The sequence below is a fragment of the Lissotriton vulgaris genome, chromosome 8, assembly GCF_964263255.1.
Source record: "Lissotriton vulgaris chromosome 8, aLisVul1.2, whole genome shotgun sequence".
In the NCBI taxonomy this organism is placed as follows: domain Eukaryota; kingdom Metazoa; phylum Chordata; class Amphibia; order Caudata; family Salamandridae; genus Lissotriton; species Lissotriton vulgaris.
In genome coordinates, this window is record NC_141696.1 from 1,207,735,161 (window position 1) to 1,207,757,552 (window position 22,392).

At 46.6% G+C, this 22,392-nt stretch overlaps 1 protein-coding gene across 1 annotated transcript in view; it reads right to left on the reverse strand.

The window, feature by feature from the left end:
- Positions 1 to 22,392, reverse strand: part of EXOSC8 (exosome component 8) — a 289,111-nt gene that overhangs the window by 170,658 nt on the left and 96,061 nt on the right. The window contains exon 8 of the mRNA XM_086935084.1: positions 21,371 to 21,467. Coding sequence (XP_086791210.1) covers positions 21,371 to 21,467 — 97 coding nt within the window. The remainder of the gene's footprint in view (positions 1 to 21,370; positions 21,468 to 22,392) is intronic.

Here is a 22,392-nt window from a genome sequence, read left to right on the forward strand (position 1 = left end):
TCAGTAAGGGGCGGATTATTATTATTTTTTGTTGGGTGCGTGGGGGGGTGCTTGTATGGGTGGTGATCGTCATATTTAGGGCTGCGTGGTATCAATGCAGCGCCTCGCACCCTTAAGACAAGCAGATGTGCTGCGTAGTTATGATCGAATATTTCGATATTAATGCAATTTATTAAAACAACACATCCACTGCATCCACCACCACATCCACCATCACCACCACATCCACCATCACCTCCACATCCACCATGACATCCACCGCCACATTCACCACATCCACCACCATCACATCCACCACCGCATCCACCACCACCACCACCACCACCACTAAATCCACCACCACATCCACCACAACCACCACCGCATCCACCACTACATCCACCGCATTCACCACCACCACATCCACCGCATCCACCACCACATCCACCACCGCATCCACATCCACCACCGCATCCACATCCACCACTTCCACCGCTTCCACCGCATCCACCATCTCATCCACACCACCTCATCCACCACCGCATCCACCACTACCACATCCACCACTACCACATCCACCATACCCACCACCATCACTTCCACCACCACATCCACCACCACTTTCACCACATCCGCAACCACCACCACATCCACCAACATCACCACCACCTCCACCACCACATCCACCATCACCACCACCACCACATCCACCATCACCACCACCACCACCACCACAACCACAACCACCACCACCATATCCCCCAGATCCACCACCACCACATCTATATGTGTGTGGCTCTGTGTGTGTTTAGGTGCAAATGCAATGTTCTTGGATTTTCCTCACAATAAAATACACTGAACATAATCTTCACAAAAGTTATTTACAAACGTTTAAGCTATTGCCATTATAAATTACAATAACTTTTATTTAAGTATTAATTATTTACAAAATTAAAAGCCATTGTTATTTGTAATATCAATACATCTAAGTCACGTAAATACAACACACATTGCATTACAAATGCTATAGGTGTCACATTTGCAAAAGTTAAGACTATTGACAGTGTAACTGACAAAGCTATTAATTTTGCTACTTTCAAAACAAACACAAATAAAAAAGTGTCATTTACAATAACAATAGCTCAAACTTTCCTAATGCGAGACCTATTGCATTTCCAATGCTTGTTTTAGAGGGAAGGGGGACATGTGCTGCCCCAATCCTTCTGCTGCTTTTTGCCCCAGGGACCCAATCCCCGGGGCCTGGCACATTTTGTGGGGCAGGGGGGCACCTGACCCATCCCAGGCCGTTTTTGGGGACATATCCCCGGGAACCACCATTATATTTATGGGCAAAGGGGGCACATGGCCCGCCTTACTTGGCTGATTTTGGCCCCCTGGACCCCATCCCCCGGCACCCAACCAATTACTAAAGGGGAGCACCACCCCCGGGCCGATTTTAGTCCCGGGGACTCCATCCCCCGGCAAACAAAGATTGGATGCCCTGGTAACATATTGTTGGGGGCTGCTTGGGGAGCCTCAAGGCCCCTGCAGTCCCAGTCGACCAATTCAGATCGATTTCCCTGCCCGTATCACTGCAGGCAGGGAAACCGGTCTGAAGAAATTTTTAAAGTGCTCGTCAGCTGGGAGCGGACTACATCTTTGCTCTCGCTTGGCAGGACCTTTGAAATTGCTCCCAGCAAGCAAGAGCAAACACAAGTTTCCCTGCCCCCACAAGTGCAGACAGGGAAAGTGCTATGTCCCGAAGTGAGTACACCAGGACATAGCGGAAGCTGGCCATGTGGACCCCAGGGCCAATAACTGCTCTGGTGGGTGGGCTCTGCTTGCCCTTCCCTAATTATCACTGGGCTCGAGCATAGGGTTCCCAGAGCCAAAATCGGCTTTAGAATGGAAGGGGCACCCTCCTCTCCCCAAAAATACATTTAAATGCCCCCTGGGAAACTGGTCCAGCTGGGGGCATATTAAAATATAATTTTTAAAAGCTGCCGATACTCCGTGAATTCGGAGCACAACTAGAAAAAATAATAATAATAATAATAATAATAATAAAAGGTTTTTGGCCCCAGGCACAACCCACAGGGACTCCAACAACAGGTTTAGGGTCTGTCAGGATATTCCTACCCTTCCACTTTTAGTTTTTTGGGTGTTTTTCTTGGGACTTGAACCTAGTCCCATGATGGCTGCCACCACTTACTGGTTGAAGTGGTGGCAGCCAATCAGACCTCATCATGAGATTTGTCAGATCAGCAGACCCTCCCTATCCTGAGTAAGTATACATTTTTTTTTATTGCTTAAAAACTACTGAACGGATGTACACTAAATTACAAAAGGTACTCTCTCGACCAAGATCTAGCTTTCTGCCAAATCTGGTGTCATTCCGTTCAGCGGTTCAGGCAGTATGTCATGTTCAAAATCCCCATGAGAAATAGCATGGGGAAAATGCATTGGGGGGGGGCCTCTTTTCTCAGCACCCGTTTGACAAATCACCCACAAACTTTCCAGACAGCAGCTAAAGTGAATGGAGTGGCAAACTAGTTTTGAAAATTTCATGGAAGATTCGTCAAACGGTGCCAAAGTTAAATTAGTTCTCAACTAAAACTACCGGCAATTTCCAGTAGGATATATATATATATATATATATATATATATATATACATACACACATATCTATATATCTATCCATATATACTGCTCCCGTTAGTTCAACAACTCCATGCACTCGCAACGGGTGCTTTGATGCAGGTGGTGCACGCGCTAAACATCAGCTTCTGACCCACACTCCTTAAGGTGTAATAACAAATCACTCACGGGGGCGAGTCCAAAGATATTTATTAACTGACTCTTGATGCAACCAGACGCGTTTCGGCAGTCGCCTTTGCCACGCCGGAAACGGACACATTTTATTTCCTTCAATGCCGACTCAAATAAACAGAGGGGGGGGGGGGGACTAGTTTCCATACAATGACATTGCAATATTGGAACATGCAAAGCACGGTACACCCAACAAATTAATGCAAGTTTATAAAACATAATATCCAACCTTGCATCCGATATATCATGCTCACAGATGGGCTTTTAGTTAACACAGAGCTGTATTTAGATCCACTCCCATGAAAATGCATGGTATTGATGTATGCATTTTGCCCTCAGATGTGCTCAAAATGCACATTCCGCTTTCTGCATGTATGAATTATGCAATAATGAGTAAAAATGTATATAACTTGAGCATTATAAATGGTCATGTGTTATGAGGGGAATGGCATGAAAAAGGTATGTTGGAGACAGAGGAATTTCTGGTTTTAAGATGGTTAAACCCAGGTAGACCTAGTTTTTACCATCTGCCAAATGTACATAAGGATGCCACATTCCCACCGGAGAGACCAATTGTCTCCTCGCAGGGGAGTCTCTTGGAACACAGGTCTATATACATAGACCATTTCTTGTCTGGTTTTGTGATCAAATTAAAGTCCTATATTAAAGACACTAAGGACTTTCTTCCACACATGGGTGACGTACAGTGGCAGGAGGGTGACATCATGATTGTAATGGATATCACTAGTCTATACAAATGTATAGCGCATCAGGAGGGTCTAAAGGCAGTTCAGTCCTTTTTTAAAGAACAGACCACTGAAATTCAATGAGCACAATGAGATGCTGTTAGCATTCTTGGAATTCTGTCTGAACAACAACATATTCTTGTATCAGGAACAATATTTCAGACAGGTATCTGGGACAGCGGTGGGCACCTGCGTGGCCTGGGCTGATGTGAATAAAATCTGGACCAGCAGGATAGTTGCATGGTACAGATATATAGATGAGCTCTTCCTGGTGCGGAGGGGATCAAATGGACAGCTGTGGAATATGTGCAGGTGTTGACACCTATCGAGGCTGCAGCCTTTTGGCTGTGACTGATCTGGGTGTGAGGGGTTGTTGTGTCGCCACCTGGATATGGCCTCCAGCGGGAAATACCCTATGGCTAGTTGCCAATTCCATACAAATGGGACAATGACCGGTCGCTGGTTAGTGAACTAGTTTGGGAGGGTGGGGGGTGGGGGTGGGGGAATACGATACTGGCAGGTTGGGGTTGCTTCAGTGGGAGGAGGGGGGGGAAATGTGGGGTTTTTGGGGTTTGCATGGTTCGACCTTGGTAGGCATACACAGCCTTGTTCCTGAACTACGCATATTGCTGGTGAATGTGATGGATCTGGTGACTGCACAGCCATTCATGATATATTGTATTCATCATAAAATATTGAGGAGGGCAATGTCGGGTGGAATGTTTTCTTTGTTACACTTACGGCTGAATGGCTAAGGACATTAGAACACAACTGAACATCATTACATGGAATTACATGGAATGTTAGGGGGCTCGGGGATCCTCGCAAAAAACGTCAGGTACTAGCATACTTCGATAGACATGACACACATATAGCTATGTTGCAGGAAACCCACTTCCCACCCAAACACTCAAATGTTTTTGCCTCTCGGTGGGCTACGCACAGGGTCGTCTTCTCTTATTCTAGCTATGCTAGGGGCACCACTATATTGATTAAGAAGCACGTACCCTTCCCCCGGCGGGCTCTTTGTCCGACGTTATGGGCAGATACTGCATAGTTTGGGGGCGCTTGGGTGCGGAATCAGTTACTCTGGTGTGTTGTTATGGACCAAATATAGATGACCCGGACTTCTACTACACCTTGTGGGAGGTAAAGTTGGGTCGAATCACATCTGGGGCGGAGATTTTAATGTTACTTATGCTCCATCAATGGACAGATCACACCCTGCCCGCATCATTACACCAAAGCTAGCACACTGCTTAGAGACATCATTACAGAACACAGACTCCTGGACGCATGGAGACGCATACACCCAACAAAAAGAGAAGGCACACATCTTCCGGCACACGCAGCGTCATGGGCGCGGCTGGACTTTTGGCTCATCTCTATGGGGCTTGGGCCTGCCATCTGCACTGCTCAGCACTTGGCCCGAACCTACTCTGATCATGCCCCTGTTAAATTGGTGCTCTCTTCGGTGGATCTTAGCCCGCCGCGCAGTGCGGGCGTTTGAACCCCAAAATGCTCACGGATATGGTCTTCCGGGAAGAACTGCGCGAAGAGATTTTGGATTTCTTTTAACGCAACAAGGATTCGGTGCAGGACGTGGAGACTATTTGGGAGGCCTTCAAGGTCACATTGAGGGGGTATTGCATTTCCAAAGGGATAGGGGTACTTCGGGATATCACTAATAAGCTTTGTACGCTAGAGCGAGATCTCAAAACTTTAGAGGAAAAGCTGCAACAAGCACAAGACCTGGAAACGCAGGAGAATTTTAGGGTTGCACTCACGGAATACACGGAGGAGGCAAAGAGGGAGGTGAACTTCAGGGACAAGCATTGGCAGTCTCGTAGATACGGTGAGGGGGAATGCCCGGGGAAGACATTGGCTGATGTTGTCCGTACACCACGATACTCAAATTATGTGGTGGAACTGGAGAAAGCCGATGGGTCGCGCTGCTGTGACACGGCAAGTATACGGACAGAATTTACAGCGCACTACGAAGGATTGTATACTACCTCAGGGACCCCGAATGTCCGGCTGGATGACTACCTGGGAGATGTAGCTCTTGGGTGGCTGAGTGACGTACATCGCAGATTCTTGTGCGCTCCGGTTGAGTTGGACGAAGTGCGGGATGCCATAATGGGGTTACAATCCGGTAGGGCAACGGGGATGGATGGTATCCCCGTGGAATTTTATAGAGCTTATGTAGATATTATTGCCCCCATCCTTAGAGAGGTTTACGAAGAATCTTTGGAAGTGGGCTCTCTCCCCAAGTCAATGAGGGAAGCCCTCATTATATCCCTGTTGAAACCGGACAAACCAGCCCATCTATGCGGCTCTTATCGACCCCTCTCTTTGCTTAATTGCGATGCAAAGATTTTGGCGAGATTAGTCGCTAAACAAGTGTCTCTACTACTGGAAAACCTTGTCCTCCCGGACCAGTCGGGATTTGTCCCGGGAAGGGTCATTTCCCATAACTTGAGAACTCTTTTCACGGTCATGCATAATGTTGCCCCCGAATTGCCCCTAGCCGCGGTGTTCTTGGACGCAACCAAAGCCTTCGACTCTGTTGAATGGCACTATTTATTTGCGATTATGACTCGTATGGGGTTTCCACCACTTTTCCTGTCTTGGATCCGCCTTTTGTATCATCGACCGGGAGCCCGGGTGCTTATCAATGGCCGGATGTCACAGAGATTTTCAATTACTAGGGGAACGCGACAGGGGTGCCCCCTGTCCCCACTCTTGTATGCCCTAGCCACGGAACCACTGGCGGCCCGACTGCGTCAGCATCACAACGCCATGGCTCTACAATGTAACATGCGCCAGATCCTCATCTCAATGTATGCGGAGGATATCACCCTATATGTGCGAGATCCGCAAGATAACTTGAATACCCTCTTGCGTGAGTTTATTGTTTTTGGGCATCAATCTGGTGTTCAGATTAACTGGGGGAAATCCTGTATCTTCCCTCTGACGGATGCAGTGACACGATTCCCGCTAGACTTCCCGTTGGAGTGGCGTACAGATGACCTTCGATATTTAGGGATTGGCATTACCAGAAATAAAGAGGAATTGATGAGACTTAATTACGGAGTAGCCGTCACCCGCATAACTGACAAGGTGACCAGGTGGATTAAGCTCCCACTATCCATGGCAGGCAGGGCATCGCTGATTAAGATGGTAATCTTACCACAGCTATTATATTTATTCCTGAATATCCCTTTTTTCCGGGGCGACATTTCTTAAAGGCCATTCGGTCAGAGATGATCCGTCTGGTGTGAGGGGGGGGGGGGGGGGGGGGGGGGGGAAGCAGGCTAGACTGCAGTGGTCTATACTGACTAGACCTTACTCGACAGGTGGATTTGATGTACCTGACTTTGAGCAATACTACATCTGTGCTCAGGCACATTATTTATATTTTTGGATACATCAGCCCAAGTATATGCCGCAGCTGGCAGCGGAGCATTGGCTTGCCCATCCCATACCAATGGAGGGTGCCGTCTATATGACTCTGAATGCCCGAGAGCGCACTCAGACAACGGTGAATGCCACGGTTACGGCGTGGCAACGCATAGCGCGCCAACTTGACATCCCGGTGCTATATGCGTCGCTATTGCCCCTGACGTACCATCCCAAATTGTCTCTCTTGCAGGAAACCCTCTTTCACAAACTGCAAAAACGCACGTCTATTAGGAATTGTATGAAAATGGGACGTTTCGTTTCTCTGATAGCATGTTTCACGGTGCTCATTGCACACCGTTGGATGTCTTTATGTACATCCGTCTTAAACAGGGAATTCGCTCCCTCCATACGGAATTCCCAGAAGAGCCACCGCAGCTTACGCCCCTACAGATACTCCTACAACAACCATCGCCGAGGCGATTGGTATCTCTGCTCTATCGCACAGTGCACACCCAGCAACACTTGGAGGTTGCACCGTCCCGCTCAAAATGGGAGGTGGACCTAGGCGCTCCCATAACGGAAGAACAATGGGAATATTGCTGCCTGCAAACCGAAAGGATTTTGGCCAGCAGCAGGCAGAGGATCACACACTATATCTCCACAGGCTGTACTACACCCCGGTCAGTATGTATAAATACCACCTTCAGGACAATGATAGGTGCGATAGATGTCATGCACCACATGCCGATATTTTGCATTTGTCCTGGAATTGCCCAGCAATACATGACTTCTGGGACCGGGTTTTTGAGGCTATGCAACACATGACTGGTATACACATAGAAGCCACGCCACTGGTCGCTTTGTTGAGTGATGTCCAACATATTCCGCTTGCATGTCTTAAATACACGGCACTGGCCTTATTAATGGCAAAGAGGCGAGTGGCCTGTAGGTGGAGCAGTGGGAGGGTGCCAAAGTTTAAGAATTGGCTCAATGACTTGATACACTGCCAGGACCAATCTGCCCTGTATGCCGAGTTATTGCCTGAGACATCTAGACCTAGAGACACGTGGGCAGCACTGGTAACTTATTTACAGTTGAGACCTCAAGGTGGGAATACATAGCATGCCTTCATGTACACTGCTGTGCGTACACTTATTACATGTCAGAGCCAATGAAGTAGAAGTGTAGTATGCACGGGTTGGGAATATCTATATAGTACCCAGGAGTATAGATGATGTGGAATACTGAGGATCCCTGAGGGCGAATGTCACAGGGTGATGATGGTTCGGCGCGCACACAATGCACCCCAAACCACTAGAGCACCGTGGCAGTATTCCAACGCGGCCGGCCCGGAGAGGTTGTAGGCGACTTGCTGTGTTATCATGTTTATGCCTTCATTACTGCCAGATCTACAGGTTGAAAGAATTACGATGCTGCCAGCCAGAAACTGGTTGTAGGCAAACAGCTGTGTATTATGAACAGCTACCAATAAAGGTTTGGAAAACGTAAAAAACACACACACACACACACACACACACACACACACACACAAAGGGTAATCCGGCAGCAAGGCAGGCTTCGCTCTTCTTGAATACACGGACCCAAATTCAGTGCAAAGTGGTTTATTCGATGTTAGTGCTCCCAGCCATCATGACGCGTTTCGCGCTACACAGAGCGCTTGATCACATAACAAGGGTAAGATTACAATTAAAACAAGCATTGGAAATGCAATAGGTCTCGCACCATTAGAGTTAGTGCTTTTAGAATTGTTTATGGGGTTTTTTTGTAAATGTTTAGCATTTTTGTTTCCTGTAGCCAATGCTAAAGAATTACAAATAAAAAAAGCCATAAACATTTCTTAAAGCTCTAACTGAAATGGTCTGAGACCTATTGCACTGTGTGAGGTTGAGGGTGAGTGAGGGTGAGGTTGAGGGTGAGTGAGGGTGAGGGGTTGAGGGTGAGTGAGGGTGAGTGAGGGTGAGTGAGGGTGAGGGGTTGAGGGTGAGTGAGGGTGAGTGAGGGTGAGTGAGGGTGAGTGAGGGTGAGTGAGGGTGAGTGAGGGTGAGTGAGGGTGAGTGAGGGTGAGTGAGGGTGAGTGAGGGTGAGTGAGGGTGAGTGAGGGTGAGTGAGGGTGAGTGAGGGTGAGTGAGGGTGAGTGAGGGTGAGTGAGGGTGAGTGAGGGTGAGTGAGGGTGAGTGAGGGTGAGTGAGGGTGAGTGAGGGTGAGTGAGGGTGAGTGAGGGTGAGTGAGGGTGAGTGAGGGTGAGTGAGGGTGAGTGAGGGTGAGTGAGGGTGAGTGAGGGTGAGTGAGGGTGAGTGAGGGTGAGTGAGGGTGAGTGAGGGTGAGTGAGGGTGAGTGAGGGTGAGTCAGGGTGAGTGAGGGTGAGTGAGGGTGAGTGAGGGTGAGTGAGGGTGAGTGAGGGTGAGTGAGGGTGAGTGAGGGTGAGTGAGGGTGAGTGAGGGTGAGTGAGGGTGAGTGAGGGTGAGGGTGAGTGAGGGTGAGGGGTTGAGGTTGAGGGTGAGGTGTTGAGGGTGAGTGAGGGTGAGGGTGAGTGAGGGTGAGGGTGAGTGAGGGTGAGGGTGAGTGAGGGTGAGGGGTTGAGGGTGAGTGAGAGTAGTTGAGGCTGAGTGAGGGTGAGTGAGAGTGAGGGTGAGTGAGGGGTTGAGGGTGAAGGTTTGAGGGTGAGGGTGAGTCATAGACGCCACTGCTACCAGTCAGTTCCCCTCCACAGGTCCCGCTTCATGAGGCCGGTGTACTGTTGTGGTATAACTTGGCTGTGGAAGTAGGCTTTTCTGGAAGGGCGGATTGATGCGTTAGGGTTTTAAGCACTACATTGCAGAGTGAATGACAATGTTGTGATGGTGGTGGTGGTGGGGGTGTTGGGGGGTGGAATAGTCTAAGGTAAAGAAAGTGCGCTTGCACTAAATGTCCTCGCCAGTGTTACTGAGATGGGTGTTCTGGTGGTACACGTCATATACTCCATTCCTCGTATTTTATTTATCCCAAATAGTTGTAGGGAGCAATCTTTTATTGACCTACTTTAATTCGTACATCAGCTGGCCTTGCACACATCTTTTTACATGGTGGCAGGATGCAAGTGCAGCGATCTGTAGGCCCTCAGTTTGAATCCGGCAAGACTGATTCGGAGGTGGCTAAACTCGGTAGCATTAAAGTTCGTATTAGTAGCGCCCGTCACTTAATGTGCCGAAAACTGCAGAAGGGCGGTATTAGGCGCTGTATAAAAAATACATAAATCTCCAATAATTGTGTAAATGCTGGCCGCGTTTTTTCTTCTAGAAAGGAGTTAAATCCTACGTTTGAAATAATCTAAACAATTAAACCTGTAGTGAAGTTGGTGGTTTAAACAAAGATCCGTTTGACCTCTCTCCCTCTTACCAACAGAGCTACAAACGCTACGACAGGCAATCATGAATTTCACGTGTCGTCTGGTCTGAATTGCATAGCAGGAGCGCGCCTTTGCATCCCCTGTAGTGGAAAGTTAGATATTCAAGGGGTCTCTTCAACGTGATGGCATAATAATAATAATAATAATGCACGACTGAAAGGGAATCTGCGGTAATGCCTTAAGAGCATAGCCGATCTGGACTGGCAGTGCGCAGCATATAATTCAGCCTGTTATGCAGTGGCATTAAATATACATATTGTCGTGGAAGCGGATGCTTTCAGACATGTAAAATGGGGGTTTCTCGGTGGGGTGCTGCTCTCGCTGAGGCCCATCATACGCACTGAATAGGTGATATCTACAATGAAGTAGCTTCATGCAGACGCACTCGGGGCTGGGAGGGCAGCGAGAAACCTTGAACTGCAGGGGCAGCGCTTGTTTAGCAGCGGAGTGCTGGATGCTGCCAAGGTGAAACTGCAAGACTCAAACGCACGATTAGAAGCAATTTAATCTTATTAGCAGAGAGAGAGAGTGGGGAGGAGAGTAGGAGGAGGAGGGGGGAGGAGAGGAGGAGGGGGGAGGAGAGTAGGGTAGGCACGGCGAAGGCAGAGAAGGGAAAGGGGAGGGGGAGGAGAAATGCGACACGGCGGGCAGGGGGGGGGGGGGGCGGAGCGGGGTGTGGGAGGAGTGCGCCTTGAGGGAAAATACGGCTGGGGGCATGTGCACGCGCTTTTAAGCTCAATGCGCATGCGCATTGAGCTTAAAAGTCACGGGCACTGCAAGGAATCGCCACGATTCCTTGCAAGTTGGACAAAGAGTGGATAAGCCCCCATAGTCTCGCTTGCTCGATGCGCATCGACAGGCGAGACCTAAAAAGGGGGTGGTGATGAACAGAGTGTCTGAATTAAGCAGACCACTCTTACCCAGTCCAAAGATCAGGGCTTGATCCATCACCGTTATTTAGCTCACTGCATCATCCCAGCTCAGAACCTGGCTATATGCAAATTAGTCTGTCCCTGGCCCAGTGCATCATGGGAACAGGGCAGTCCAAACTACCAAGCCAATTCTTCACCAGAAAGGAGACAAGCTTCCACCCCCTTTTCTGAACAGGTAAGATTACGGCATTGGTTTATATATGCTGATGACATTACAAGACTTGGCCTACAAGATGTATAGACGTAGAAAAAATCTTCGTTTGTGAACTAAGATAGCGCGTTCTTTTCAGTTCATTATGCTTATATATGAATAATACAATAAATATGCAGTCGGCCAAATAAAATTAAGTTGAATCCTGCGCATCAGCAAAAAAAACATACAATGCCTAAATATTGTGAAGGTGAGAAATAATGTTAAATGTGATTTAAAATAAATAAATTAATTATTATTAAGTCTTAGTGCAGCATAAATCCTGATGTTTGTATTGAATAAATAATATCCAATTATAGCAGCATAATATTTTCTTTTCAGGGATGGCGAAGACAGCGAAGATAGCAGAAGATCGAAAGATGATGCATCGCGAACACTTTACTACATTGACCAGAGTCCTTAGGGGCGCGCGCCGGTGTGGGAGTAGTGTGCGACCCCACCCCCATTTTCTTTTCATCCCTGGGTGTATTTCTGGGTGGAACGGTATGGAGCCCCATACGTTTAAAATGTCCCCTAGATTAAAATCCCCAAGGGACGGAGATAAAGTGCAAAAGGCCAAATCATGTAACCCCATAGAGAGCCACTTATATGGGGGTTCAGGGTGATATCGGTAAAGTACCATAATTGTATAGTCCGGCCACTGTTCATGTGCAAAGCAACGCATGTCATATACGGATTTAGAAATTCATATCGATAAATAAATCTCCATCTGCAAAATACCAACCATCATCAGCAACAAATAAATAAATATACATTGACAAATCAATTCATTATTACACCTATAATTAAAACCTTAAAATGGTATATAAAGGCTAAAATTGATTTATAAATTGAGTATATCTAAAAAAAACATCACAGTAAATATTATTGCTAAAAGATGGCATAGCATAACAGACTAAGAAAATCAATCAGAATAAATATGTATCTAAAATCCATAAAAAATGCTAATTCATTATGCAAATAAAATGGACCATATGCCAAAATGCCATGTGTACCTCAAGTGGACCCACTATAAACATGTGTAGAGATCTTCAGTAATGTTAAGACCTGACGGATGCTTAGTATTCAGCGCAAGTATATAATGGGTCTCAAGGCGGCAAAGTTTGTCCTCTCTGTTGCCGCCTTGTCTACTTGTCGGTACGCAGTCTATTACATAATACCCGAGTTTACTGCTCTTGGAGTCGTGCTTGGCTTTAAAATGTCTCGTGACAGGGTAGGTATTGTCTTGATTGTCAATTGCTCTTAAATGCTGGAGAATTCTTTTGTGTGCGGGGTGTTTAGTACTCCCGACAGAGCAGATTGCATGGATAAATCAGGACATAGACGGCGTATTCAGTTTTACATGTTAACACCTTGTCTATTTTGTGTTCCCTCCTGTCAAATGGCGAGCGGTAGCAAGATTTATTGCCTGCTTGTTGACAACTGCATACCTTACAATTGAAAAAGCCGGTGTGTGTTTGGTACCAGACCGTCGACTCCAAGACCTCTGGGCTAGTTTTCACCAGCTCGTGCCTCATAGACTGCCCCCTGCTGTATGTGATAGATGGTCTTTTAGGAAGATCACTCCCTATCACTGGGTCACTGAGGACTAATGGCCAATTCTTGCTGATGATAGGCTGCATTTGTTTGAATTGTGCACTGTACTGCACAATTATCCTGAATTCTGGTGGCCTGGTGACTATAGCTTCCCCTTCCAGTGGCAACTTGGGGTGTCTTAGCAGCAGTTCGGATCTATCTTTTTGTTCAGTTTTTTTAATAGCTGCATCTATAATTTTACTAGAGTAGCCCCTCTGTAAAAATCTGTTCTTGCTCTCTCTTTGGGCGTCTCAGGTCACTCTCCCTGCTGTGGATCCTTTTAAGCCTTAGCATCTCCCCATACGGGATGCTATTCACTAGATGTTTGATATGTGAACTTCTGGCATGCAGGGTAGAGTTTCCAGCAGTGGATTTGCGGTGTAGTCTTGTCTCTAGTTTGTCTTGTTCAACAAAGACTTGTGTGTCTAGGAATGTAATGGATGTTTTACTTATGGTGGCAGTAAATTGGAAGTTCAGATTATTTCTATTGATGTTTGTTATGAATAATTCTGCTGATATTGCATCCCACCTCCAAATAACAAACAGGTCATCAATGAAGCGTAACCAAGTTACCACCTTGTTTTGCATTGTCTCTTCCTGTTCCACCATGAGGACCAGCTCCTCCCAATAGCCCATGTGCAAGCCCGCGTAGCTAGGAGAGAAGCTGGCCCCCATGGCAACACCCTGTAGCTGCCTGTACATCATATTGTTGAACATGAAAACATTACTATTTAGACAAAACTTTGCCATATCCACCAACATGTTGTTATGCTCTGTCATGTTGGGTTGTGCTCTCTGTAGGTAGAAGTTTATGGCATTGAGGCAGTCTGAGTGTATGATACTCGTGTATAGTGAACACACGTCCAGTGCGATTAATAAATAATCCTGTTTCCATACAATGTTTTTTATTTTATTCAAAAAGTCGCTGGTATCGCTTATGTATGACGGCAGCCTCTTTACTTCCTCCTGCAGAAAGAAATCCACATATTGTGACATGTGTTCAGAGCAGCGGTTCCTGGCTGAAATGATTGGACGCCCAGGAGGATTCAGAGGGTCCTTGTGCAGTTTGGGCAAAAAGTACATTGTCGGCACAATAGGATGGTCATTTTTAAGGAACTTGTATTCAGATTTGGTAATCGGCCCTTAGTTTTCAATCTGGACAATTTTTTGTAACAGTCCATGTATACAGCCTTTAGTTCCAATCCTGTAAATCTGGTATAACGGGTCCGGTCATTAAGCTGCAGGAGGGTTGCCTTCAAGTACATTTCTCTGTGCATCAACACGATGTTTCCTCCTTGGTCAGAAGCACGAATTATAAGATTACGGTTCTTTTGCAGCTTGACCATTAGAGCTCAGTACTCTGCCATCTGTTTGTCGTACGTGTGTTTGCCTCTGTGAATTTTGAGGTTTAGATCCTTCAGCTGATTGGTTACTTGGTCATGAAACAAGTCTATAGAGTCTTTGAGCATAACTGGGTTAAAAGTTGACTTGGCTTTGAACTTTGTAGGAGGTTTCCTGAGCCCTGCCGAATATATATATGCAGGTGTTGAATGATAATGACATGAATTTGAAGTTCAGCGCAGGTATTAGCTCCAATGCAGTGCACTTTTTAGATTTGGAAGTTTGTGTGGTGGAACAGAAACTTTGTATCAAATTATATCGGAAGCCTACTGCGGGCAATTTGGTATTCCATGCCTCAAGTAGTCACCCACCCAGATTGATCAACAGCATCGCCTATGGGGAGCTGCTGCGTATTAAAAGAAACAATACTAGGGAAAGTGACTTTCAGAGATATGCTGGAGAATGTTAGGAACGATTTAGAGCACAAGGCTATGGAGAACAGACCTTAAGGGTGCGCTTAAAAAGGTGAATCTTGTGCCTAGAAGTGAATTGCTAAAAGAGCGTTGCAGAGACAAGTCCAGTGACTGCAAATTCAGAATGATGACTACATTCTCGGGTGAGGCAGGGGAATTAAGAACTATCCTACAAAAGAATTGGAACCTATTAATGGATCCAGTCATAGGAACAGATATTCCAGCGCAACCTAGGTTTACTTCCCGGAACGTTCATCTACGGCATGGCGACCCTATAAAGCTCCTATCCTAAAATACTTGCGATTGCGATCCTGGAGGTATAAGAGGAGAGAAATTGAAACTGGTCCCTTTCTAAGTATATAGACTGTGTCCCTGGAAGCGGAGAGCAACTAAAACCAAGGAACCTCGTCTCCCCTACCACATTAGGAACGAACTCGGCATCACTAATAACGGGTGGGTCCCTCCCTGTTTACATCGAGAAAATACTGGAAGGCGTTGTATTGGGCCACTAGATCTCCTGGCTTCATGAGCCCCAGAAGAATTAAAATCCCTTCTCCCGTGATAAACCACACCTGACAGACAGCGTTCGTTGTTTGTGAGACCTTGCAAGCTGTACTCCTTCCCTTACAGGACCGTCGAGATATCCTGAAACACTCTATCCAGCAGACGGAGTTAGCCTTTCGTGAAACCTGATAAGTTGTGCTTCCACCCACCACCCGATTGCTGAGGGAACCATCTATTAAAATAAAATAAAACCGAATGGTGGACCTCTAGTGCCCCTCCTTTTTGGTGTTGTCCCCGACACCGCGGTACCTCTTCGCCCTGACGAAGGTGCGGCCTGACCTGGCCATTCATCGAAACGCGCATTGGCGTTATTTGTGTTTGAGGCAGAAATCCTTTTCCATCTTGGGAGGGTCATTTTCCAACTTGACCTGCCCTACGCCCTATTTCGTCTAATGAAGCGATCTCCATCCTGGTTTCCTTTATAGGCACTGATGTACCATGGTGTTGTTGTTTTTATTGTATGAAAGATAGTATGAATGATGCAAAGTAAAAAGGATATGTTTGAGAATTGAGTGTTGTAAAGGAGTGTGGGGTGCGTGCAGGAATATATCTTTGTCTATTATGTTATATAACTAGATATGTAATTTTGTATGAAATAATTTATGTAAAACTTTTCTACTAAGAAAAATTATATATACTTGAAAAAAGATAAAAAAAAATTAACAAATAAAATGATTTGAATATAACATATGCTGTTGAATGCTATCTTGGCTCTGAGTGTTGGTTAAATATGGTGTATATGCATTAGGGATCCTATTATAGGACCCATACAAAGTGGCAGGGTATGCTCTTTTTTCTTGTGTTAACTTTTAGGAAAGCCAGAGCCTTAAGGGATTCCCTGACTACCAGTTACTTCACTAAAACAGCACCGGCTATATTTTGGAATGAGTTACGAGGATTTTTCCCTTGCGGAAAGTGCAAAGCTTGCATGGGAAGCAAGAGAGTCTTAACATATGAGGTCCCGGGGGTGAGGAAACCTAGACCCATTAAAAGATTCATGACATGTTGCACTCTATATAAAGTGTACTGTTTGAATTGCCCATGTGATCTCAAGTACATTGGGAGCATGATACATCAAACCAAGATAAGAATCTTAGAACATACTAGGGCAATTAAGAATTGTGACATGTCTTACCCGGTTCCTCGTCATTTTAAAGCCAAACAATAGCAGGAGAGATCTCAACCGTTTTTGCCCTAGATCATGTCCCACTACATCCAATGGGAGGAGACAGGGTTACACGTTTTAGAAGGCTGTCTGGGGATCAATTATATACCTTGATTCCAGACACCAGAAGGCTTAAACATTAATGAGGAACTCACAACACATATAGGGAACTAGTAATGATGTTGTTTGTCAAGATATGATAACAGTCTTTCTGTTCATTTAATGGGGCAAATGTTTCTTTGTATAAGGTATTAATGAATTATTGCATTTTATGGTTTTGTTCTTGCGCTATATGATATAATTGTCACTGGTCTATTGTCTTTCATGAATTTTCTGATGTGTTAAGAGGGTCACCGGGTTAACTGTGTAACCACAGATATATTCGGATTTAAATTTTACGATGAGCAGGGCCTAGAAAGATTAGCAAACTTCAAGGTGTTATCCCTTACCTGAAGTCCTGTCCTGTCTGTGTCCCATTCCGGTTTAGTTTTCGGCTTGCGGCCATTTTGTTGTTGTTGTGGTGCCTCCCTTGCCCGGATCTCCGCCCCGCTCCCGCCGCCCAGCTGATCCTCCCTCGCCCCTCCCACTATCCACATATGACAGATGCCTACGCGCGCAGCGGTCGCAGAAGGTGCGCGAAAGGTAAGCCCGTCTACGCCCGTCTGCGCCTGGACCGTGCCCAGCGCCAGACCCCCTGGTCCTCGCAATACCCACCCCACTCGCTTAACGTATGACGCCGCTACTCTCCTCGCCCTTAACCCCGGACGCACCCCAAAATGCTGCGTAGCTACCCCAGGACACACCCACGGACCATTCGCATGCCACTCATGCAAGTTCGCCTGCATCAAGACCCACACCAAATCCTCCTCCTCCAAACACAGCTCCGACCCTAACAACCTGAAGTGCATCCTGCTGAACACCCGCTCGGTCCACAAACACGCCACTGAACTCTGGGACCTACTCGACACCACATCACCGGACATCGCCTTCCTTACAGAAACCTGGATGAACGCATCATCAGCGCCCGACATCGCCATAGCCATCCCGGGCGCTTACAAGATCATCCGAAAAGACCGCACCAACCAAACAGGAGGAGGCATCGCCATCGCCCATAAGAACACCATCCGAATCACGACCAGCTCCGACGATAACCTCACGACCGCCGAACACCTTCACTTCCAGATCCACACCGACCCCAGGACCACACTGAGAGGCACCCTCATCTACAGACCACCAGGAACCCGGACACAATTTAATGAAGACATCACTGACTTCATCAGCCCACATGGCCTCACATCTGAGAACTGCATTTTACTGGGAGACCTTAACTTCCACCTGGAAAAGAATAACGACAACACCACCACCACCACCACCACCCTTCTGGACAACCTGGCCAATCTCGGACTCAAACAACTTGTTGACACCCCCACCCACCTTGCCAGACACACGCTCGACCCTATCTTCACCTACAGCAAACATCTCCTTCGATCACACCACGGCTCTCCATTGGACGGACCACAGCTGCGTTCACTTCAGCTACAAAAAGACCACGACCCACATCCCACCACAACCTATTCCTCGAAGAAATTGGAACAAAATCATCACCGACCAACTCTTCACATCGCTTAACCAAAACCCCCCCCCGCTATATCATCGGACCCAAACCAAGCTGCCACCAAACTCACACAATGGATCACCCACAGCGCTGACAAATTAGCACCCTTGAAAAACCACCAGATCAAACTAGGTAGCGAAAAGGCCCTTTGGTTCAACGATGACCTTAAAAAAATCCAAGAAGTTATGTCGTACCCTCGAGAAAACCTGGAGAAAAAACCCAACCACTAACAACCTGACCACCTTCAAGGACGCCACCCGCAAACACCACCAGCTGATCCGATCCACCAAGAAATCAGCATTCAAGGATCGACCTCGACAACATCACCCACAACAGCAAAGAATTATTCAACATCGTCAGAGAATTTACCAACCCCACCGCCGGCACCAACGAAATCACTCCCTCCCAAGACCTCTGCGACTCCCTATCCTCTTTCTTTCACAACAAAATCGCCGACATTCATAACAGCTTTGGAAACCTGTCCGAAGAACAACCCACTACACCCACCTCCGAACCAAAACAGCACTCTCACAACCTTTGCGTCTGGAACCCAATCACGACTGAAGACACCATCCGCCTGATGAACTCCATCCACTCAGGATCGCCAACCGACCCATGTCCCCACCACATTTTCAACAAAGAAGACTCCATCATCGCACCCCATCTTTGCAATGTCATCAACTGCTCCTTCAACTCCGCTACCTTCCCAGAAAGCTGGAAACATGCCGAACTCAGCGCCCTTCTGAAGAAACCCACAGCGGACCCCTCTGAACTTAAGAACTACCACCCCATCTCACTCCTCCACTTCCCGGCCAAAGTCATCGAGAAAGCCGTCAATAGTCAGCTCGCCGCCTTCCTTGAATCCAACAATTCACTTGACCCCTCACAGTCCGGCTTCCGAGCCAAACACAGCACCGAAACCGCCCTCATCGCTGCCACAGACATCCGAACGCTACTGGACAACGGAGAAACAGTTGCCCTCATCCTACTTGACCTCTCCGCCGCCTTCGACACAGTCTGTCATAACACCCTCATACAACGCCTCAGCAACATCGGAATACAAGGAAAAGCGTTGGACTGGATCATCTCGTTCCTCGCTGGAAGAACCCAGAGAGTCCGCCTTCCCCCCACTCAAATCAGAGGCAACCGAAGTCATCTGCGGTGTACCACAAGGATCATCACTCAGTCCCACCCTCTTCAATGTGTGCATGAGTCATCGCGCGACAACACAACATCATCTCCTACGCTGACGACACCCAGCTGATCCTCTCCCCCATCAAAGATCCTAACACCGCCAAAACCAATCTACACGAAGGAATGAAAGAAGTAGCCGAATGGATGAAGAACAGTCGTTTAAAACTAAACTCGGACAAAACGGAAGTCCTCATCCTAGGATCATCCCCCTCTGCATGGGACGACTCATGGTGGCCACCGGCTCTGGGCACAGCACCCACACCTACAGATCACGCACGTAACCTGGGCTTCATCCTAGACTCCTCCCTATCGATGACCAGACAAGTCAACGCCTTCTCATCATCATGCTTCAACATCCTACGTATGCTCAAAAAAATTCTGCTGGATCCCCACCGAAACAAGAAAGACAGTCACCCACGCACTAGTCACTAGCCGACTAGATTATGGAAACACCCTCTATGCCTGAACCACAGCCAAACTACAGAAAAAAACTCCAACGCATCCAAAACGCCTCAGCCAGACTCATACTGGACATCCCCCGTCAAGCTCACATTTCCGGTCATCTGAAAGATCTCCACTGGCTTCCCGTCAACAAGAGAATCATGTTCCGTCTCCTCACCCACGCACACAAGGCCCTCTACGACCTAGGACCCGAATGCCTCAACAAACGACTATCCTTCTACACACCCACCCGCCTACTACGCTCATCCAATCAAGCCTTCACCACAATCCCGCGCATCAATAGATCCACCATGGGAGGAAGATCTTTCTCCTACTCAGCAGCCAAAACCTGGAATTCTCTCCCCACTCACCTCCGCCTCACACAGAAACACCTCTCCTTCAGAAAGCAGCTAAAAACCTGGCTATTCGATAAATAATGCACCCACCCTCACTCAAGCGCCTTGAGACCCTCTGGGTGAGTAGTGCGCTATACAAATTACTGAACTTGAAGTATTGGAGCCGATCCAGGGCGAGATTTGTGGGTACATGCAGAAAGCGAAATGTGCATTTTGAGCCCATCTGAGCGCAAAATACATACATAGATACCATGAATTTTCATGGCAGTGGATCGAAATACCGCTCTATGTGTTAACAAAGAGCCCATCTGTGGGCATGATATATCAGAAAGCAAGATTCGATATTATGTATTTAAACGTGCATTCATTTGTTGGGTGTACTGCGCTTTGCATGTTCCAATATGGTGATGTAATTGTACGGAAACTAGTCCCCTCTCTATGTTTATGTTTATTAGAGTCTGCACTGAAGGAAATAAAATGTGGCCGTTTCCGGCGCGCCTGATTACCATTGACAAATGCGACTGCCAAAACTTGTCTGGTTGCAGCAAGAGTCCGTTAATAAATACCTTTGGACTCGCCCCCGTGAGTGCTTTCTTCATACACATTAAGGAGTGTGGTTCGGAAGCGGATAGATATATACACACACCAGATCCAAACCAAACTCCATAGAAAGATCACCACTGGCAACTCCACACTACATGCCACTAGCGCCCATGCCCATCCCACCCCCCCCCCCCCATCGTATTCACAGAATACCCGACAGTGAATTCCTTCGGTTACGGTGCATATTCGGTTACGACGTATATGCAGTCGGGAGTCAGATTTAGAACACTGTCAAAACAAGGCTCTAGATCGTTTTTTGTCACGGGGGTATAAACTGTCGAATTTACAGATGGCCTTGGAAAAGGCCAATTCCCGTCCACCAGAGTTCTGTTTAAAAACCAGAAAAGAACAGAATGCAGAAATATTGAGTGAAACCCCACCATAAGACAAGCAGTCTATTAGACTTAAAATGATAACACAAATAATGGGCTTAAAAGAACATCGTAAATAATACTGCCCCAAATGTACGATAAAAACAAGCACAAGATAGCTTTATTTCAGTGCTCAATTGAAAAAAACTTGCATTAGAACTTACCATTTCTTAAAGCTGCAAGCAGGGAGCACGTGCAAGCATCTAATAGGTTCCCATCATAATCAAGACATAAAATATCGCAGTACAGTACCCACACAAGCTGAAAAGGAGAGCATACAAATTCAGTACAAACAGTTACAAAACCTTCAAAGCCATTTATATTAAACAGGATGAATAAGAGCAATGCCTTTGGAGCTGTACAGAATATATAATCATTTCAATTATTTTTAAGGAACTTTTTCCACAAAACAGTTTAATTTTTGCCAAGGAGCAAAATAATGGCAGCCCTAGTTAATTTGAAAGACACAAGATTTCCAAAGCACGGTATCCAGGACACCTCACATACAAAAAGTGATGTTAAAGCAATGTCCGTTTTCGTTTTATGACCTCCAACCACCACCTTTACTACAAAGCCAGCTAATAAACTTATCAAATTATCTTGCTTGGTGTCTAATGTTCACCCACAATGTAAGTAGGATAACCTAAATTTAACAACAGAAAAAGGGTCTTATGGAATGACTTCAGTTCAACATTTCTAAAAAGGTTTACAATAAGTTTATAAAATGGCACGTTTCACTATTTGAAACCTTCAAACCTCTTTCTTGGAGTGACACAGTGGAAACTAAGTTTGGGCACACAAGGAAATAGCCATTCACTTGTTCATGTAAAGTCCAATTAGTTAGTCATGCAAAGTGGGCTGTCACACTGTCACGTAATTACTTACCTGTAATATTTTAAAGTTTGAAAAGTGCACACAGAAGATTTTTCGAGTCAAATCAGTCATGGTTATCCTATGGCAGGAAAGTGAGTCATCGGTTTTCAGGTGACTACTCGACTGGTGAAGTTAAGGTTCCGGGCATAGCCTGAGGGGTCCCCCAGGGTCAGGTAGGTACAGTTGGTGCACCCTCAGTGTCACAGGGGCAGCCGGGTGCAGAGGTAGTTAGGCCCAATGTTATCCAATGAAGGCAGGGGACCTACCGTTGGTGGGTGCTGGCTAGCAGGCCACTCGGCTGTTGGAGCTGGGC